The sequence below is a fragment of the Trichomonas vaginalis genome, chromosome II, assembly GCF_026262505.1.
Source record: "Trichomonas vaginalis G3 chromosome II, whole genome shotgun sequence".
Classification (NCBI taxonomy): domain Eukaryota; phylum Parabasalia; order Trichomonadida; family Trichomonadidae; genus Trichomonas; species Trichomonas vaginalis.
In genome coordinates, this window is record NC_067204.1 from 14,713,834 (window position 1) to 14,728,654 (window position 14,821).

Below are 14,821 nucleotides of genomic sequence, written 5' to 3' on the forward strand. Positions count from 1 at the left end.
AAAGAGATATTAAATTGCGATGATTTTCCAAAAGTTACAGAAGTAATCACAGGTTTAATCTCAGCTTCAAATATTAATGCTATTATGCGAATTTGCCAAAAAATTTTGGATAAAATTACATTTTATAAATGTAATTATTGCCATATTACCTCAATATGGAATTTTATCACAAATGCAGCAATAATTCTTCCTGATGAAGATTTATTAATCAAATTATTAAAATTCATAGAAAAAACAGAAAAAGCAACAGATGAATTATTCGAACCGGAGAATGATTTGGGTTTCTATGAATATTTAAATTCGATTTTCTCAGATATTACATCTGCGAGAAATAAGCAATTTCTCTTGGAATTTCTAAATACCCATGAAGATGACTTCACTTATGATCAAACATTGTGAGGTCATTTTTGATCAACAAATTAATTGAAATTCCGATCAAAAAAATTCACAAATTGGATCAAAAAAATCGAATCTCAAGTTAAAAATAAAAAATTTCTACATTTTTATCAAATTTAGATTTTTTTTCAAATCATGCGAATTGATTGAATAATTGCATATTTTATCCCATGCATCTAGAAGTATGTGTAATATTTTTGCTTTCATCAAGAAATTGTCGAATTTGATCTTAATTTTTTTTGAAAAATATACTTTTAGAAAAAGAAATAGTGATTGAATAGCTGCCCATGCTGTAAAAGGGTTATTTTTACAAGTAAAAAATTGTTATTTTTCGAGCAAGTCGAGGCTTTTTTACCATCTTATTTTTGAAAAATTTACGAAAAATTATATCTGAAAAAACGCTTCATTTTGATATCTTACAATGATAAAATACCAATGTTGCTGGGATATAATAGCTAACCTGGACATCTACTACATTAATGCGTATGACAGGTAAAGTTGATTTCAAAAGTATAGCCTGGAAAGATTACAATAAATCAACGATAATTCAAAAAAATTTCTTATAAGTTAACATAATAAAAATTTAATTTTTATATTGCTTGTATTATACTTAAGTATATAATATATTTAAATCTTAGAATGAAAATTCGGGACGCCCTAGCTATTCAATTTTCCCTTAGGACGCCCATAAACCTCTCAAAAATGTGATGTAAATATCACAATTTTGAGAAATTTACACTAGGACGCCTTAGGACGCCAACCCCCTTTTTTACCGATATAATATCAACTTTTGTTGATAAATTTTTACTAAATGCATCGTATAACAGACAAAATGAGTTGACTTCTGAATATAGATATTCTCCTGGAAACTTTGTTCTGTTTATTTTCTGATAATCTGAGCTGGCCTGATAAACGATTTGATCTCTGCTATCATCATTTGATGATAACCTAACATCAAATTTATCCTGTCCTATCAAAACTAAGCAATAATTTTCCACAACTTGGAAATTAGACCTCGAAGAATTAAATACATAAGAATCACCCTTTCTTGGATTGAGAGCAACTTCTACTGCATAGCATGAATCTTTTACTCTGATAATCATATAATATAAACGATAATCTTCTAAGCAATAAAAATTAACACTTTGGGATGAGATTTTATAAATACTTGATGAATAAGGACGTTCATTAATGCATAGATAAAAACTTGGATTGATTAAAACCATATAATACTCGCTTTGTTCAGAGTATGGTAACGAAAAATTAATATCTGTTCCTGAACTTGTAACATCTATATAATAATATTCTGTCTGGTTTATCGTGCTCATAGAGCAGGTAAGAAGGAAACTGAACATTGGTAAATGGCGAAAAAGTTAACGTTCCTATTCTCAATATTGATCAGATTTTGGATAAAAATTTATATATCATCATTATAGAAGAATAAATTGATTTATGATTTAACGTGAAACTTGAATTCTTTCAAAATAATTTTGAGTGCAACCATTATTTTACAGATCCCTTTGAAGAGATTGAGATAAAAAATTTTGGCGGAAATCGAAGTAAAATAGACAAGCATATACTATATTCTAGAATAAAGCGATTTTTTTGTTTTCTGAACACCTCAAATTGAGTGCCATTCAATTTATCAATTCTAAAACATCAATGAGAAAATGATTCATAAATCATCATACAATCATTGTTCATGAAAAATCATAGTATCATAATACATATATTCTGTTTTACAGTCAGAAATCGCTTGTTTATATTCGTTTTAAAAAAATCAAATTTAATCATAATAATTGTTATTTTAAATCGTATAGATTTTAAAAACGAAGTTCCAAAATAGTAGTTGGAATGTCCAAATTAAACAAGCAAAGATATATCTTCACAAAGAAATATGATTTGCTTGTTTGTTTTTTTACAAATGAATAGATCGCCATATAAATAAAGTATTAATTTTGAACAAAAATTTTTATTTTTTATTTATTTATTTTTTTTAGATTATTTTGTAAAGTTGCGGTTTTTTTCAAAAACGAAATAGGACATGGATCTGAATTTCGAATACATTGCTGCTCATATCAGCGATTATATTAATAATGAAAACTTCTTCGATACATTTGATATTCGAGATATCAAAACAATCATGAAATATTCACGTTTTACAGCAGATCAATACGTTACTCTTCTGAAACAATCATCATCAACTATCAATGGCAAAGAATTATATACATGTACACGAAAAGCAAATGTTACTATCAAAAACTTCGAAGAAGTCGTTTCAATTCTGAAATCTGTCAAGAAATACATGAAATTCAATATATTTGATGGCATTATTGATTTTTTAAAACAGCATGAGGAAGTAATAAACGATTCTACTAACAAAACCGAAATATTAACCTTTTTAATTTGAATTCAAAATAGCTAGGTAAAATAGAGAATAGGAGTTTCATCAAAATGTTACAAAATTAATTTGGTAAATTTGATAAAAATGATTTTTGTCATATAATTTAATAATCTGGAGTTTATAGATGAAAAAACTTAAATAAAAATAAAAAGAATGTTATTTTTTGGCAAAAGGGAAAAATAAAATATAATTTTTAGTTGAATTTAGCAGAATGGTCTGAAGCCCATGGAAGCGTGTTCCTTGACTTCAAGGATGATGATCTCTATACCGACAACAGACATAAGGATAGCTGAGATCATAATGATAGCAGCGAGGAAGTAAAGGAAGATAGAACGGTTGCCGAGCTTCTTAACAAGCCATCTGAGGAAGATAACACCGATAAGGAATGAAACAAAGCCCATGCTTGTGAAAACACCGAATTCGAGCCATGGCATAAGGCCTTCAGCGATATACTGGATAGATGTAGCACTAGAAGTCATGAGAATCATGAATGATGACGTAGCAGCCATTTCTTCTGCTTCGATTTCGAGGGCGAGCATCATTGGACCTTTGATCATGCCACCACCGATACCAAGGAAACCAGCAGCCATACCGGCGACGAAGCCTGACATCATGAGAAGGAAAATGTCCTTCTTTGTAAGCTCGTTCTTGTGGCCAAGAACTGGATATCTCTTGGCAATGTGAACCATCCAAGCTGTGATGCCGAGGTAGATTGGGAATGGTCCGAATGTAAGTGCCCAGTAGATTGGTGAGCAGAACTTGATGCCGATGATTGAATCTGCACCATCACCACCACGAAGGAAGGAAATGGCAAGGAAGACGACGTAGATAATAAGAAGAAGCCAAAGAAGACCGATAGAGTATGTTGGGCCGTCGTATGTTCCTTTGACAAGGAGTTCGTTATTGGGTGAAATTCCGAGCTTGGCGTTTCTCTGGTCCTTGAGGCCCTTCTTGAATGTGTTCCATGCTGTATATGTGAGAAGGACGAACTGTACGGAGTAAAGAAGCCATTCTGGGATGATACTGTTGAAAATAACACCAATGACGGTACCAAGCCATGAAATTGGTTCAATCATAGCGGCAACGTTGTAGTTGATAAGTGGGCGCTCGTAGTATGGATGGCGCTTGTTCAAGTTGAAGAGTGTAACAGCAAGTGAGCCGCCGAAAATAATGGCCTTAGAGGTTGGAATAGCGTAGGATGTTGGGAAGTTGACGAGAAGCATCATAATTGGGACGAAAAGACCACCGCCACCAATGCCAGCACCGGAAACAAAGATACCAGCAATGAAGACGCAAATTATACCAATAATGAGACGTGTATCCCATTTGTGTGTAAGTGGTTCGTAGTTGCAAATGTTAGAGCCGAGTCTCTTGCTTTCGCGGCAGTAGAAATGCTTCATGCATTGTGACTTGTTAATAACGCAGGCATCACATTTGCCGGAAGAATTGCAGATAAGATAATCGCCACAATCGTGAGCGAGGGAGGCATTCTTGCATGTGTGTCCAATTGGAAGTGCTGAAATACCTAAACCAACAAGTAGCAAAAACATTTTTTAAAAAATAATAAAAGTGGCATCGTCCCAAATTGAATATGAATATTAACTTGTAGCACCCGTATTTTTCAATAAAACTGGGTTATTTTTGATAGCCATACTACTCTACATCTGTTTATATGCATACAGCCGTGATGATACATGAAAATTCCAAACCTAAATTCTTAATTTCAAGATAATCATCAAAACTCAAGTTTGTATAATAAGCGTAGATATTGCATGCTTATCCAATATCCTCTTAATACACATAAAACATTTTGGTTAACTCGGCAAATTGAAGTTAATAAGAATCTAATTTTTGAGATATCGTTGGTAAAATCACCCCAAATTTCACCAGTGTGGAGCTCATCTGATATAGAGCAAATTCTATTTCAAAAGTTTGCTCATTTGTATTCAAAAATTTCTCTGCTACAAGTTAAAATTCCCACTTTTGGGTTATTTTTTCGATGTTAGATGGACTCAATAATATTTTAAAAATTTAATATTTGTATGTAGAATTGATATTTATGGATGTTTTTGCATGAAGATATTTCTGTGGAAAGTGGTTATATCTGCTCACAAATATCGACCAGACGAGATAATTTTTTTCTCATTGAATTCATTTTTTAAAGTGCCTGATCGGTATATAAGAGTGGCAATATTCCTGCACAAAGTATACATGGCTATTTATCCATTTCAAAATTATCCAAAGTATCTTTTGGATAGTTCTATCGGCTTTATCCCACTCTTTTGAAATTTTGAGATATTCATTATATTGAGTAATGAGTATGGATAATACTTTATTCTTGAATTTTTTCAATGATTGATCGGTTATGTTTTTCTCAATCTCAATGCCATTTTGTTATAGACCGAAAATAGATTTTTTCGGTTTTCTCTTCAAATAATTGAAAGAATGATACTATTATAGGTTTATTATATTATATAGCATATAATCATGCTATAGCCGAAAATTATAAGTTTTGAGAAGATTGAATATAACACAAATAAATTTGAAGGTAAGTTAAATTGCTTGTTGTTTTTAATAGGTATTAAATGAGAAATCCAATATTGCAAAATTCAAATTGAATGATTGAAAGAACAGAAAAAGTCATTCTTTTCAATTTCGAATATGTTTCATTGTATTTATAATTATATGGCAAATACGATATTTAAACTTGATTTTTGAAGGAAAATTCACAAAATTGAATGAATTCAAATAATTGTTATTCAAAAATAAACTAGTTATTTGAGTTTAATACTAATTATCTATTCAAACTACAAAGTTTGTAATTTAAAATATTTTGTGAGATCAGATTGAATTAATTCAAGGTTCTTTTAAATTAATATTAATGACCATATTACGCATTTTCGAACATTCTAAACCAAATATATAAAAATGGGAGACGAATGTTAAATTTGCTAGACATGGGGGAGTTGTCTGCAAAGTTTTAGCTCTTATCTCTAACAAAAAATTAATTTTTAAAAAAATGACCGAATACGTTTCACAGCGAGAAAAAAATAAAAGGCAAGATATAATTTTCTAGACATAAAGAAGTTGTTTACCGAGTTTTAGCTCTTATCTCTAACAAAAAATTAATTTTTAAAAAAATGACCGAATACGTTTCACAGCGAGAAAAAAATAAAAGGCAAGATATAATTTTCTAGACATAAAGAAGTTGTTTACCGAGTTTTAGCTCTTATCTCTAACAAAAAATTAATTTTTAAAAAAATGACCGAATACGTTTCACAGCGAGAAAAAAATAAAAGGCAAGATATAATTTTCTAGACATAAAGAAGTTGTTTACCGAGTTTTAGCTCTTATCTCTAACAAAAAATTAATTTTTAAAAAAATGACCGAATACGTTTCACAGCGAGAAAAAAATAAAAGGCAAGATATAATTTTCTAGACATAAAGAAGTTGTTTACCGAGTTTTAGCTCTTATCTCTAACAAAAAATTAATTTTTAAAAAAATGACCGAATACGTTTCACAGCGAGAAAAAAATAAAAGGCAAGATATAATTTTCTAGACATAAAGAAGTTGTTTACCGAGTTTTAGCTCTTATCTCTAACAAAAAATTAATTTTTAAAAAAATGACCGAATACGTTTCACAGCGAGAAAAAAATAAAAGGCAAGATATAATTTTCTAGACATAAAGAAGTTGTTTACCGAGTTTTAGCTCTTATCTCTAACAAAAAATTAATTTTTAAAAAAATGACCGAATACGTTTCACAGCGAGAAAAAAATAAAAGGCAAGATATAATTTTCTAGACATAAAGAAGTTGTTTACCGAGTTTTAGCTCTTATCTCTAACAAAAAATTAATTTTTAAAAAAATGACCGAATACGTTTCACAGCGAGAAAAAAATAAAAGGCAAGATATAATTTTCTAGACATAAAGAAGTTGTTTACCGAGTTTTAGCTCTTATCTCTAACAAAAAATTAATTTTTAAAAAAATGACCGAATACGTTTCACAGCGAGAAAAAAATAAAAGGCAAGATATAATTTTCTAGACATAAAGAAGTTGTTTACCGAGTTTTAGCTCTTATCTCTAACAAAAAATTAATTTTTAAAAAATGACCGAATACGTTTCACAGCGAGAAAAAAATAAAAGGCAAGATATTAATTTTCTAGACATAAAGAAGTTGTTTACCGAGTTTTAGCTCTTATCTCTAACAAAAAATTAATTTTTAAAAAAATGACCGAATACGTTTCACAGCGAGAAAAAAATAAAAGGCAAGATATAATTTTCTAGACATAAAGAAGTTGTTTACCGAGTTTTAGCTCTTATCTCTAACAAAAAATTAATTTTTAAAAAAATGACCGAATACGTTTCACAGCGAGAAAAAAATAAAAGGCAAGATATAATTTTCTAGACATAAAGAAGTTGTTTACCGAGTTTTAGCTCTTATCTCTAACAAAAAATTAATTTTTAAAAAAATGACCGAATACGTTTCACAGCGAGAAAAAAATAAAAGGCAAGATATAATTTTCTAGACATAAAGAAGTTGTTTACCGAGTTTTAGCTCTTATCTCTAACAAAAAATTAATTTTTAAAAAAATGACCGAATACGTTTCACAGCGAGAAAAAAATAAAAGGCAAGATATAATTTTCTAGACATAAAGAAGTTGTTTACCGAGTTTTAGCTCTTATCTCTAACAAAAAATTAATTTTTAAAAAAATGACCGAATACGTTTCACAGCGAGAAAAAAATAAAAGGCAAGATATAATTTTCTAGACATAAAGAAGTTGTCTACCAAGTGTCAGCTGTTACTTCTTCTCAATTCTGATATAAAATAAAAATCTTTATTATTTATTTAACCTTTATTGTTTCATTAAACTTCATTTATTTTATATTATAGTTTTATTCTTTTAGCTACTTGTAAAATAATCTAATTTTATATCATCATTTTACTGGATTATTCTTCAGTACATCGATTGTGTATCTAAAATAATATCATTATCCTTATTCTGTTTTTTCCAAAATTCTTTTAAATATCTTTTTTGGTTAGATTACTTTATACTTTTTACATTTTTTTTTAATTTCAAAAAAAATTTGGTGATTGTTCTATTCTGTTACAATGTGCATTATCATATTCTAATGAATTATTCATTACATACATTTAAAAAAACTTGTTAAAAATGAAATTAAAAAATTATGTTTATTATTACGCTGTGAATGTGTCAACAGCGGTCATGCCTGTATCTGTATCCCATATTTGCCACAACCTTTCTGTATCTGCATTTGTGTATTTCGGTTTCAGCTGATACATTTGATTTGGCGTGTAATTTGTTCCAGTTAATGGATTAATTGGGAGATCTTCATGCGGTGTGTTATTGTACTCCCAAATAAAGGCAGGAATAGCCTGAATGCTTTGGCAGCGCTCCAATGTCGGCCAGAATCTCTCAATCTTCCCATTTTGGTAGGGAGAATGAGAGTCTGTATGCCGCCATTGGACGCCCCAAAGATCAAGTAGATCTTGAAAGGCGCCCCTATTTTCTGAACCGTTGTCGGTCCAGAAACAATAAGGGGCGCCAAATTCAATGAAGGCGGAAGCCGCAACGTTCGCTGTCGTCGCTGCCAGCATATCTGGTATTTGTATACACGCTAGGACTTTGCGGCTAAAATTGTCGATTATGCCATAAATATACTGGCCACGAATACCCCTAAAATAATGAACATCTGCGTGCCAGATAAGATTGGGTGAAAGCGCCCAATATCTTACTGCTGTTTCTGGCCCGGCATGCTCTAATCGCGTCTTGGTGAAATGATTTTCTTTGAAGTATCTGCGTACTTCTCTATAAGATACATCAATTTGTTGTAATTTCAAACGTTTCCATTGTTTTGTTTGACCACAGGGAAAGGCCCAGTGGTCATGTATCACAGCAAGAGCTTTGATTTGGCCGTAGGGATTGACCCTACGACCTTTCTTGCCTTTAGGCAATGGGATATTCTGTAAGCTAAATTGATTTTGTAAAAAAGATTTTGAAACATCTAAATATTTGAAATCATTTGATTGAAGGGTTGGGGCGATGGGAACATGGGTGCAAGCTTCTTCCCATGTCATTTTACCTTCTTCAATCTGATTGGAAATACCAATTAGGTAAATTCGATCGACATACCTTTGTAAGGATTCATTCTAATGAAGTACGTTAACAATCAAAATATTCTATAAGTGTCTAGTATGGAATTCAAAAGAATAAAGAAAATGGTAACGTAAATAAACGTAATATTAAATAATTTATAATTAAAATGAAAAAAAGAAAAAATAATAAGTAAAGTGACTGGAAATGAAAATTAAAATCAGTGTACAGTTTTATTTTTTTCTCGCTGTGAAACGTATTCGGTCATTTTTTTAAAAATTAATTTTTTGTTAGAGATAAGAGCTAAAACTCGGTAAACAACTTCTTTATGTCTAGAAAATTATATCTTGCCTTTTATTTTTTTCTCGCTGTGAAACGTATTCGGTCATTTTTTTAAAAATTAATTTTTTGTTAGAGATAAGAGCTAAAACTCGGTAAACAACTTCTTTATGTCTAGAAAATTATATCTTGCCTTTTATTTTTTTCTCGCTGTGAAACGTATTCGGTCATTTTTTTTAAAAATTAATTTTTTGTTAGAGATAAGAGCTAAAACTCGGTAAACAACTTCTTTATGTCTAGAAAATTATATCTTGCCTTTTATTTTTTTCTCGCTGTGAAACGTATTCGGTCATTTTTTTAAAAATTAATTTTTTGTTAGAGATAAGAGCTAAAACTTTGCAGACAACTCCCCCATGTCTAGCAAATTTAACATTCGTCTCCCATTTTTATATATTTGGTTTAGAATGTTCGAAAATGCGTAATATGGTCATTAATATTAATTTAAAAGAACCTTGAATTAATTCAATCTGATCTCACAAAATATTTTAAATTACAAACTTTGTAGTTTGAATAGATAATTAGTATTAAACTCAAATAACTAGTTTATTTTTGAATAACAATTATTTGAATTCATTCAATTTTGTGAATTTTCCTTCAAAAATCAAGTTTAAATATCGTATTTGCCATATAATTATAAATACAATGAAACATATTCGAAATTGAAAAGAATGACTTTTTCTGTTCTTTCAATCATTCAATTTGAATTTTGCAATATTGGATTTCTCATTTAATACCTATTAAAAACAACAAGCAATTTAACTTACCTTCAAATTTATTTGTGTTATATTCAATCTTCTCAAAACTTATAATTTTCGGCTATAGCATGATTATATGCTATATAATATAATAAACCTATAATAGTATCATTCTTTCAATTATTTGAAGAGAAAACCGAAAAAATCTATTTTCGGTCTATAACAATCCCAATGCCATTTATACAGTTGATTTAAAGTCTAAAATCAGGTAGTGTGCTATTGTTCTGTCAACTGGAGGGATGATTTCGGATTGTTGTTGGCAAAAACTACTAAAATCCACCAAGGAAATTATTCATTCAGAAAATATGGTGTGCAAGTAGTTGGGTTGTACATATTAGAGGAAAGTAGTATTCCTCATGATTTTTTACCCTAAAATTCTAATTTTCAAAATTATTCAACATCTAAAACTCGCATTCTATATAATTTATTCTATATTTCTCATTCAAAATATGATGAGATGACATATGTTTTTCGTTTTTAGTTATTGCATTCAAATTTAATATATTTAATACAGAATGCAGTGCTGTGTATAATGCATGATATTGTAAAGGAACAACTCAACTTCTTATTTCATGTTGTTCAAATATCCATCAAAAAAATTGGTCAAAATTCCCAATTTTAATTTTTACATAAGTCTTCACCAACAATACAAAAAAAGCTGTCATTTACTAATATGACCAAATGATTTATATGTATATAAAGGCGTTTATTGCAATTTTTAACAAGTTTTGGAATGCGAGTCAAAAACGATTTCTAAGTGCCATATGCAGCGTAGTGGGGTAATTATTTGTCCCTGTGATATAAGATTGTGGAGTCCTTCCGTCAATATCTCTTGCATATAAATCAGCACGATGTGAAATTAGAAGGTCAGATATTTCTTTTTTATCCAATTTTGAAGAAATGTGAAGAGCTGTCTCTTTATTCTTTGTTTTTGCTCTGACATTTGCACCGTGTGATAAGAGAAACTCAACCATTTCTTTTTTAGCATATCTCGCTGCAATATGAAGAGCAGTTTGTCCGTCATCATCTTTTTCGTTGATATTTGCACCGTTGTTAAGAAGAATTTCTGCCAAAGCAATACCATTAGATTGAGCTGCTAAATGCAGCGGTGTTTTTCCTTTAGAACTTTTCGTATAAATATCAGCACCTATTGAAATAAGAAATTGCATAAATTCTGCTTGATTATTTCTTGCTGCACAAAGAGCAAGGGTATCGCCATTTCGCTTTTTGCCATTTATTTCGGCACCATTTTCAATTAATACTTTGGCGATTTCTATACTACCTTTTTCTGCAGCAATATGAATAGGAGTTGTTGGATCTCTATCAGAAATTTTAATGTTCCCATATGAAAAAAGTAATCTTGCAATTTCACTTCTATTGAATTTGGCACATAAATGGAGGGGTGTTTCTCCCTGTTTGTTCTTTTCTGTGAATTTGGCTCCATGGGAAAGAAGAAGTTCAGCAATTTCTCTATGACCATATCTTACACAAAAATGAAGAGGTGTTTCATGACTTTTGTTTTTTGGATTGAGAGTTTTAGATTGTGGAATCAAAAGTTTTGTTGCATTTAACCAATTATTAAGTACTGCATAATGAAGGGCAGATAGGCCGCTTTCTAATTTGATTCCGAGTTTTGCTCCACTTTTAATAAGTAGTTCTGCAACTTCTTCATTCTTTTTTTCAAATGCAATTAAAAGAGGATTTTTGTTTTGCTTGTTTTTTAGATTGACGTTTGCACCACGTGATATAAGAATTTTAGCTATTTCTGTATAATTATTTAATAATGCGATATGTAGTGCAGAATTTTCATCAGCATTATCACACGAGTTGATATTGATTTTGTTAGTTTCTGCTTTTGTTAAAACCTTGAAAATATCTGAATTGTTAAATAAAGCAGCATAATGCAAGATTGTCTTTCCAGATATTGTTCTTGAGAAATCCAATTGTTCATTTTCGACAATTTCATTAAACTGTGGAAATGCAGCACACCATGGAATGACAGAGTTTTTATCTTTATCATACAAAATGAAAGCAGCTTTCAAATTTCGAGATTTGATAATTTTGTCTTCCAAATTCCATATCCTATCAATCTGATACAAATCCCTATCTATTATATATTGTAAAGATGCATTTTTATGAGAATAGATGATGAAATCTATGCATTCGTCATTGACTTGGTGGTTTTTTAAGCATTCGTTGATAATATCTGTATTATTGCCCGCAAAAGCGTACTTGAGACAATTTTCAGAAATCTCCGTTTTAAAGTTCGAAATGAGGAAATAAAAAATATTAACGCATCCAAATAAGCAGCATTCTTCAATTGGAGAAAAGGAAGTACCGGAAAAAATAGGTAATTTGAAACATAATCTGTCAATTGATTTTTGAGAAATGTATTCTTTAAACTTGTCAATCTGATCATGCATAATGATGTAATGGATATCATCCTTATTAGGATAACGTTTTCTGTTGAATGTTACATGGTTCTCAATTCTGGTTGAAATAAATATGTCCAATTTCTCAGCTAAATCTTTGATATCATTATCTTTTAAAAAATCTCTAAATTTCAAGGAATGAATTTCTAATATTTGATTAAGAATTTTAAGATAAAGTCTAATGTGATAATAATCATACTCGATTGCTGTTAGAATGCTCAAAATTATATCTTTAAAGCATTCTTTATATTTGTTGATTAAAATTGATGTTATCAGATTAGCAATTTCTTCATATGATTCGCCCGTTTTCACATTAAAGATTCTATCGTATGTGTCTATAAAATCATTGTACTTCTGCGAATACTCGTTGCTCATAGAGAAAGTATTGCAGATTGAAAAAGAAATTCTAAACGTATATAAGCTTGGAACACAAATGCTGTAACATTAAACATCTATTACGTACAATCATACAAATAGAAATATATTAAATATTTGGTGACTTTAACATACTTGTTTCAATTCTTTAGTGATAGAAAAAGAAAAAGATGAGTTTTATAGAGATAATATTCAACCGTCACTTATGTACCCAAATACTTGGATTAAAAACGCACTATCATTTGTCCGCCAGCAAAATTTTGAAAATCAAGATATGTTTTTCTCCCAAGCATGATTAGGGTAAATCCATGTCCCAAAGTAAAAGAGTCTAGTGTATTTTAATCCAGTTGTGATAAATTAATATTATAAAAATTTCAAGATTGAAAACGAAATATTTCATTGTTGTATCTTTCACTATATAATCCAATAGCAAATTAAGAGCTTTGAAAATTCAAAAATAATCAATCAATAAAAAAAAATTTAAAATTTAATAGGCAAATATTATGTTTATTTTCATGTAAGAGAAAGTTAATGTCTACGATAGAATTTAAAGAGATAACTGACATCATCAGTGATATTAATGACCTTTTTTGTTTTATAGAGAAGAAGACACTCTGATAAGTTCGTAGTTTTAAATGTTGGTCCAATTCTTTTGAAAGTAGTTCCATCTGTTGACGAATTTTCAAAAGTTATTTGACTTCTTCTTGTTCTTGCAAAGAAAATGAATGGTAGCTTGTTCTGAACAATGCAGCAATAGTTCATGTCAAGAATTGTATCAGTATAAATTAAACTTCCACTTGGTGCTTTATTTCTGACATAATTACAGAAAGTAACTAAATATCTTGATTCTGATGATTGACTTGATGTATGAGAATTAAATTCGCCATAGGATTGATAATTCTCAATGACGTTTATGTAAGATATGAAAGGATTATCATTAGTTGAAATTAAATAACCACCGGTATCGGTTTTCACCCTGTTTCTTGTTATGTTGCACTGATATAGGATACAATGTCCATCTCCCATGAACAATGTAATTCGAGAATTATCATCTGAACTTCCACAGTTGTATACTTCAGTTTCATTTACTTGGTTCTTATAATCTGTTCCAGGAGATGCCCATACTGTAAAAGATGTTCCATATGCTGGACTTGTTGAGTTCCTATATTTAATTTTCGATTGAACGAATTGGCCTTGGTCTAAAAAGTGGAGAGATCCACCTGTTTGATCACTGGAAAAACATGAATCGAATTCACTGCTTGTTATATATACTTTAACTGTAGAACGTGTTGTTGAATGTCGAATTGCTGATTCAGGACCTAAACCATGGAACGTACAATCTAAAATAAAGTAATTTCAGTTGCCAATTAAGCGTGCTGTGTCACTATTTTGAATTGTCTCATGACTCCATGTATTTGGGAATACATCATCCCAGGAAATTGAAATAAAAAAGAAAGTCAAAAAGCAATTGAATTTATTGAATGATATTCAAAAAGTTCGAGATTATTATGATAATCAACAATTTTAAGCATGCTTATCAACAAATTTTAGCAAGAGTTTTGAAAAAGTTCAATGGTATTATTTGTCATCGATAAAAAGTGTCATGAATGTCACTAAAATTTTTGCATGACAATATAATTGTTGAAAGATGCTGATTATGTGTCGAGAAAATATATTTATGATTGTGGCACCTGAGTATATTGTTCCCCTTATGGTGGATGTACTTGGCACCTTTTCATTCCAAGTTCAAAAAAAAATTGTAAATCAAAGCTGCTTAAGTATTGTCATTCTAGCGATGACGGACTAGTCATGACAAACGCGTGTGTGGTGAGTTGAGTTCCTTTTTCCTTTAAAATTGCAAATTTCAATTCAATTATAGAAAAAATTATTGCTGAAAAATCTAGTTTATGATGAAATACGCCTTTCATAGTAATTAATCACATAGTTTCTCTATTAGGTGTATTTATTTAATTTTTCGACATTTTATTCAATAATTGTATTTAA

The 14,821-nt window shown here is 30.0% G+C and overlaps 4 protein-coding genes across 4 annotated transcripts, besides 5 other annotated features; 1 reads left to right on the top strand and 3 right to left on the bottom strand.

Annotated features, from left to right (window-relative positions):
* Positions 1-1,170: part of a mobile genetic element that runs on past the window's edge.
* A 1,270-nt stretch (positions 1,171-2,440) lies between these two features.
* On the top strand, positions 2,441-2,806 carry TVAGG3_0545580 (nerve growth factor signaling pathway; the record flags this gene model as incomplete). The annotated part of the gene is made up of 1 exon (XM_001309695.1): positions 2,441-2,806. The coding sequence occupies one exon, from the start codon at positions 2,441-2,443 to the stop codon at positions 2,804-2,806; it is 366 nt and encodes a 121-aa protein (XP_001309696.1).
* A 160-nt stretch (positions 2,807-2,966) lies between these two features.
* Positions 2,967-4,417, bottom strand: TVAGG3_0545590 (sulfite exporter TauE/SafE family; the record flags this gene model as incomplete). Its single annotated transcript, XM_001309694.2, has 1 exon — positions 3,004-4,350. The coding sequence occupies one exon, from the start codon at positions 4,348-4,350 to the stop codon at positions 3,004-3,006; it is 1,347 nt and encodes a 448-aa protein (XP_001309695.1).
* Positions 4,418-5,194: 777 nt separating this feature from the next.
* Positions 5,195-6,032: a mobile genetic element.
* Positions 6,033-7,711: 1,679 nt separating this feature from the next.
* Positions 7,712-7,740: a mobile genetic element.
* A 263-nt stretch (positions 7,741-8,003) lies between these two features.
* Positions 8,004-8,954: a mobile genetic element.
* A 378-nt stretch (positions 8,955-9,332) lies between these two features.
* Positions 9,333-10,174: a mobile genetic element.
* A 447-nt stretch (positions 10,175-10,621) lies between these two features.
* On the bottom strand, positions 10,622-12,824 carry TVAGG3_0545640 (spectrin binding; the record flags this gene model as incomplete). Its single annotated transcript, XM_001309693.1, has 1 exon — positions 10,751-12,817. The coding sequence occupies one exon, from the start codon at positions 12,815-12,817 to the stop codon at positions 10,751-10,753; it is 2,067 nt and encodes a 688-aa protein (XP_001309694.1).
* A 479-nt stretch (positions 12,825-13,303) lies between these two features.
* TVAGG3_0545650 (uncharacterized protein) lies at positions 13,304-14,280 on the bottom strand (the record flags this gene model as incomplete). Its single annotated transcript, XM_001309692.1, has 1 exon — positions 13,346-13,843. One exon carries the CDS (start codon positions 13,841-13,843, stop codon positions 13,346-13,348), a length of 498 nt encoding a protein of 165 aa, XP_001309693.1.
* Positions 14,281-14,821: the final 541 nt, after the last annotated feature.